General features: G+C 43.6%; 1 protein-coding gene across 1 annotated transcript in view; it reads right to left on the bottom strand.

Annotated features, from left to right (window-relative positions):
• Nucleotides 1–272: 272 nt before the first annotated feature.
• The window catches only part of LOC126195541 (uncharacterized), a 262,261-nt gene continuing 256,462 nt past the window's right edge, over nt 273–6,071 (bottom strand). The window contains exon 5 of the mRNA XM_049934164.1: nt 273–316. Coding sequence (XP_049790121.1) covers nt 305–316 — 12 coding nt within the window. The 3' untranslated portion in view covers nt 273–304. The remainder of the gene's footprint in view (nt 317–6,071) is intronic.

Raw genomic sequence — 6,071 nt, 5'->3', positions numbered from 1 at the left:
ATTTGGAGGACTGTTTTCCTCGTCAAAGTGGGGCCATTATCAACGCTGGACGTAGTGTTACACTGTATTAGAGTGATGTCTCCGTGGAAGAGAATTTTTTTCCGGTGTGCTTACACTCTCAAAATTCCCCAACGTGTTCTGTGTGACAAATGCCCCAAAAATCTTATATTCATACTACCTGGAAGATATAAGGAAAAATTAAACTCTTTGCCAGATGTTGGCGCTCAGTTCATGTATTTCTGTTCAGATAAGATTACAGCATTAGTTATTTCCTTCACCGCCGCTTCGCATCTGTTGTCGTCCATTAAGGAAGAACCTGAAAAGAAAATGAGGACATAAGAAATAAGAACATTATCACATACACGAAACATGTTCGATACTTACAGCTGTATTGAAGAACTGCGCTTGAACCAATGACATCTCCTCAAATGCAATTAGTTGACAGTATCAGTAAGAGAATAGAGTACCAAAAACTATTTCAATCGTTAAGAACTGTTAATACATAGGTGAAACAAATACTACTCCACTATAGCAGCATATGCAACATTTCAAATGGGCGGATCCCAATTGTGAGCAGCATCACATGTTGCCACTTCGTTTGTGAAGCTTTTTAAAATTTTTATTATGTGACTAGCATTTATGTCCGTTAAATGAAACAACACATTTATCTTGAAGCTAGCCCAATGCTCTAAGTTCATCAAAAAAAAAATGGCTCTGAGCACTATGGGACTCAACAGCTGAGGTCATTAGTCCCCTAGAACTTAGAACTAGTTAAACCTAACTAACCTAAGGACAGCACAAACATCCATGCCCGAGGCAGGATTCGAATCTGCGACCGTAGCGGTCTTGCGGTTCCAGACTGCAGCGCCTTTAACCGCACGGCCACTTCGGCCGGCTCTCTAAGTTCATCCTCAACATGCATCAAGCTGCTGGATTATTTATTTATTTATTCATTAACTTATTTATTTATTCAACACTTGTGGTCGCATATCAGTAGTTTAGTTATGATGACTGATGATGGGTAAGTAAGCTGTTGTATGTGCAATAAAGTCAGCTGCCCTCACGTCTCTACCTGTTCAGGTAAACAGGGCTCCTCTGCCCCCCCTCACCCCACACCTATAAACTCAGCATGCACAGTGTCACTGTCGAACGGTGCATTCGGAGTTTTGTGGGCAGGTGCATATACCTATACAATGCGCTATTGTAGTAGCGATATATTATATAGGGTGATTGTGAAAAGGCTTTACAACTTTACTTACGTACAGGACTTTATTTAGAAGGCTTGTACAGTGAAAGCCTCTGTTCCCTTCTGACTTTTTACTGTCGACGTTTCACATACGTGCAAGGCTACACTCCAGAAAAATTTCTCCAGAATTCGGTATTAACAAATTTCTATCTTGGAGGAAAGCTTTTTTTCTGCTCTAAATCTGCATTTTGTAGCCTCTCTACATCGACCATCATCATTTCTTTTGTTGCCCAAACAGCAAGGTGCAGTCCATTCCACTGAACTGAAGTGATAAACTACAACATTGTCTCACTCCCTTCTCAACCACTGCTTCCCTTTTATGTCCTTTAACGCTTGTAACGGCAGTCTGGTTTCTGTACACGTTGTCAATAACTTTTACTTCCTGTATTTTATCTCTGCTAGCTTTAAAACTTCAAATCGTTCTGTTCAGTCAACATTGTTAGTAATATTCACACCAGTTATCATCTGGTTTCTTTGGAATTGGAATTATTAAATTCTTCTAGAAGTCTAAAAATATTTTTATGTCTTATGTCTTGTGAACAAGCTGGAAAAATTTTCTCATGGTTGGTTCCCAGAGAATATCAATAATTTTGAGGGTATGTCGTCTACTCCAGGGGTCTTGGTTCCCATCTCACAATCGTTTACTTCCTCTTCGCTTTCTATAGTACTGTCCTTAAGTTCATTTTCCCTGTCTAACCCTTCTACATATTCATTCAACTTTCCAATTTTCCCTTTAGTGCTAAGTACACGCTCGTCATCTGAGCTCTTGGTAATCATACAACTGCTTTTCTCGACAGGTGTCTTTAACATTCCTTTAGGCAGTATCTATTTTCACTTAGTCATGCCTGCTTTTATAGCACACTGCATTTATCCTCTAGCCGTACCTGCATAGCCATTTTTCATTTTCTGTCAGTCTCATTTTTAGGACGTCTGTATTCCCTCTCGCCTGATTCATTTGCAGCATTGTCACATTACAGTTAAATTTAATATCTCGGATGTTATTCAGTTATGTCTACTTGATTAGATTAGACGTGCTTTCTGTTCCAATTGATCCACAGTGAGGAGATGCTCCAAGGTGCAGGACACGTCAGAAAACCAAGAACACATGACAAAAATTTACAACGAATAATAAATATGTTAAGGTACTGGGTGGTTATAAATAAAGGGCCACTACTCACAGAGATCTAATGTGGACTGTAATTAGCGTGTGGCAGCGAAATTGATAGATATTCTAATTTCAACAAGTGGAACTTAGTTACACTGGAAAAAAATAGTGGCCACTAGGTACAAGTCTGGCGCAGTGAATGCAAGCAAGGCATATAGACATGTTTCCATATGTAACAGGTTGCGAAAGGGAAGTGAGCAGTGAAGGTGAAACCAATGAGAAACACGTGATGTTGATTTTATTATTAACCGCAGTTGTTCAATATGAGCACCAGGGACGTCGGATAGTTGCTGTATAATGTCATATCTGCTTCTGATGGTCAGAATTGGAACTAATTTTTTCCAGCTTAAATCGGTTCCGCATTACCGCATTGGCATATTTACCACGTTTCGCTGTAATACTATAACTACAGCCTACACTGGACCTCTGTGGGTAACTGCACTTTAATTATAACTACCTAGTATCTTCCACAGATCCGAAATGACATGTTTGTCATGTATTTGGAAAGAGTGAAATCAATTTTAAATTTAGTTATATGTAAAAGGTAATAGATACTAAACAGAAAATACTTATTCACAATGATCACATTACTGCACTGAATTTGTACAGGAATGAATTTGTACTAATACTCACGTTATTTGATATTATTAGTAACACACACACACGCACACACCAGTTGGTTCTACTGAGGAATTCATCGATGGAGTAGGAGGAGTTGGCTACCAATATAGCCTTCAGTCTCCTCTTAAATCGAACTTTATTGGTAGTTAAACTTCTTATGGCTGCTAGCAAGTTACTGAAAATGTGTGTTTCTGAATTACGGACACTTATTTGGACCAAAGTAAGTGATTTTAAGTCTTTGTGAAGATTATTCTTTTTCTAGTACAGATTCCAAAGCAGTATGATGTCTCTATGAGCCTTCCACGTATGCAACTTTCTTTCACGATTCTTGAACCGAATCACATATAATATTAAAACATTGTCAAACTCGAAGTATAGACTTGAATGAGCAACAGTGTTTGTGACACGCAAGCAAGAACAGGACCTATTCACACAGAATGTTAAACTATTCCTCGATTCTGACTGTGTATTTTAGGATTATATGCCATTTTAACCGAATGACACGCTATCATATCAGCTGTGATAGTTCGAACGTTTTAATCATAGATTTGACGTTTGACTAAAAAATACTAGATTCAGTGTTGTGCTTCGTGTACAATGAATACAGCAGACCAGTATGACAGAATTTTCATGGCCAAACAACCGACAAATATTACTTCCAAATCTCCAGTAGTGCAGAGATACGCTTAACTTTAACAGTTGGAAGCAGCACTGAATCACTTAAGAAATTACTGTGCCAGTTTGTTAGTGACAATATTCCATGCTTAGAAACTAACAATTTGCACAACGTGACAAGATTATCATTTCGCTTCTTTTACATCTAGAAAACTCTACATTTCTTAGATACTTTCGCCTGTATAATTAGGAGACAGTGCTCAAAGCTTTTGCAGCAGACGCCTGCTCTCTTTGCGCATGGAGTAACCCCGGTAATCATGTTGTTCGAAGTAATACAGATGTCTGAATAGCGAGGGCCGAGTTTGGCCACACGACCACCATTGATCAGTTTGCGCCCGGTATAACCCAAGAGGGAGTGTGAATGTCGTCTGAAAAGTATTTTATTGTTGTCTCCAGGAAGCTACACACTGAGGTGACAAATATCGTGGGACCTCTCTCGCCCAGCGTAGTGCAGCATCTCAATGTGGTATGAACTCAACAAGAAGCTTGAAGTCCCCTGCAGAAATATTATGTCGTGCTGGCTCTATAACCGTCCACAACAGCGAAAGTGTTGCCGGTGCAGGATTTTGTGCACGAATTAACTCCTCGATTATGTTTCATAAATAACCGATGGTATTCATGTCAGGCCGTTTGGATGGCCAAATCATTCGCTCGAATTGTCCATAATATTCTTCAGACCAGTTGGGAACAATTGTGGCCCGCTGAAATGGCGCCTTGTCATCTATAAAAATTCCACAGTTGCTTGGGAACATGAAGTCCATGAATGGCTGCACGTGTTTTCCAAGTAGCCGAACATAACCGTTTCCTGTCAATGATCGGTTCAGCTGGACCAGAGGGACCAGTCCATTCCATGTCAACTCAGCCCTCACCAGTATGGAACCACAAATCAGCTTGCACAGTGCCTTGTTGACAACTTGGATCTATGGCTTCGTGCGGTCTGTGACACACTCGACAGTACCAACTGAAATTGGGACTCATATGACCAGGCCACGGTTTTCCAATCGATATGGTCCCGACCGCAGGAGAGGCGCCGCAGATGATGGTAAAGGCATTCACTTCGGTCGTCTGCTGCCACAGCACATTAGCGCCAGATTTCGCCACTCTGTCCTAGAGGAGACGTTCGTGGTACGTTCACATTGATTTCTGCGGTTTTTTCCTGCAGTGTTGCTTGTCTTTTAGCACTGACAACTCTACGCAAATGCTGCTGCTATCGGTCGTTTAGTGAAGGTCGTAGGGTCCGTGGTGAGAGACATTGCTCGAAATGTGGTATTCTCGGCACACTCTTGATTTGTCCGCAGCTCGTGGTCGTGCGGTAGCGTTCTCGCTTCCCGTGCCCGGGTTCCCGGGTTCGATTCCCGGCGGGGTCAGGGATTTTCTCTGCCTCGTGATGACTGGGTGTTGAGTGATGTCCTTAGGTTAGTTAGGTTTAAGTAGTTCTAAGTGCTAGGGGACTGATGACCATAGATGTTAAGTCCCATAGTGCTCAGAGCCATTTTGAACACTCTTGATTTCCGAAACAGAATGTCCCATGTTTCTACGACTCCGCGTTCAGAGTCTGTTAATTCCCGTCGTACGGCCAGAATCATGTCTGAATATACACTCCTGGAAATGGAAAAAAGAACACATTGACACCGGTGTGTCAGACCCACCATACTTGCTCCGGACACTGCGAGAGGGCCGTACAAGCATTGATCACACGCACGGCACAGCGGACACACCAGGAACCGCGGTGTTGGCCGTCGAATGGCGCTAGCTGCGCAGCATTTGTGCACCGCCGCCGTCAGTGTCAGCCAGTTTGCCGTGGCATACGGAGCTCCATCGCAGTCTTTAACACTGGTAGCATGCCGCGACAGCGTGGACGTGAACCGTATGTGCAGTTGACGGACTTTGAGCGAGGGCGTATAGTGGGCATGCGGGAGGCCGGGTGGACGTACCGCCGAATTGCTCAACACGTGGGGCGTGAGGTCTCCACAGTACATCGATGTTGTCGCCAGTGGTCGGCGGAAGGTGCACGTGCCCGTCGACCTGGGACCGGACCGCAGCGACGCACGGATGCACGCCAAGACCGTAGGATCCTACGCAGTGCCGTAGGGGACCGCACCGCCACTTCCCAGCAAATTAGGGACACTGTTGCTCCTGGGGTATCGGCGAGAACCATTCGCAACCGTCTCCATGAAGCTGGGCTACGGTCCCGCACACCGTTAGGCCGTCTTCCGCTCACGCCCCAACATCGTGCAGCCCGCCTCCAGTGGTGTCGCGACAGGCGTGAATGGAGGGACGAATGGAGACGTGTCGTCTTCAGCGATGAGAGTCGCTTCTGCCTTGGTGCCAATGATGGTCGTATGCGTGTTTGGCGCCGTGCAG

This window comes from Schistocerca nitens, chromosome 7 (genome assembly GCF_023898315.1).
Source record: "Schistocerca nitens isolate TAMUIC-IGC-003100 chromosome 7, iqSchNite1.1, whole genome shotgun sequence".
In the NCBI taxonomy this organism is placed as follows: domain Eukaryota; kingdom Metazoa; phylum Arthropoda; class Insecta; order Orthoptera; family Acrididae; genus Schistocerca; species Schistocerca nitens.
This window is presented reverse-complemented; position numbering and strand designations above follow the sequence as displayed.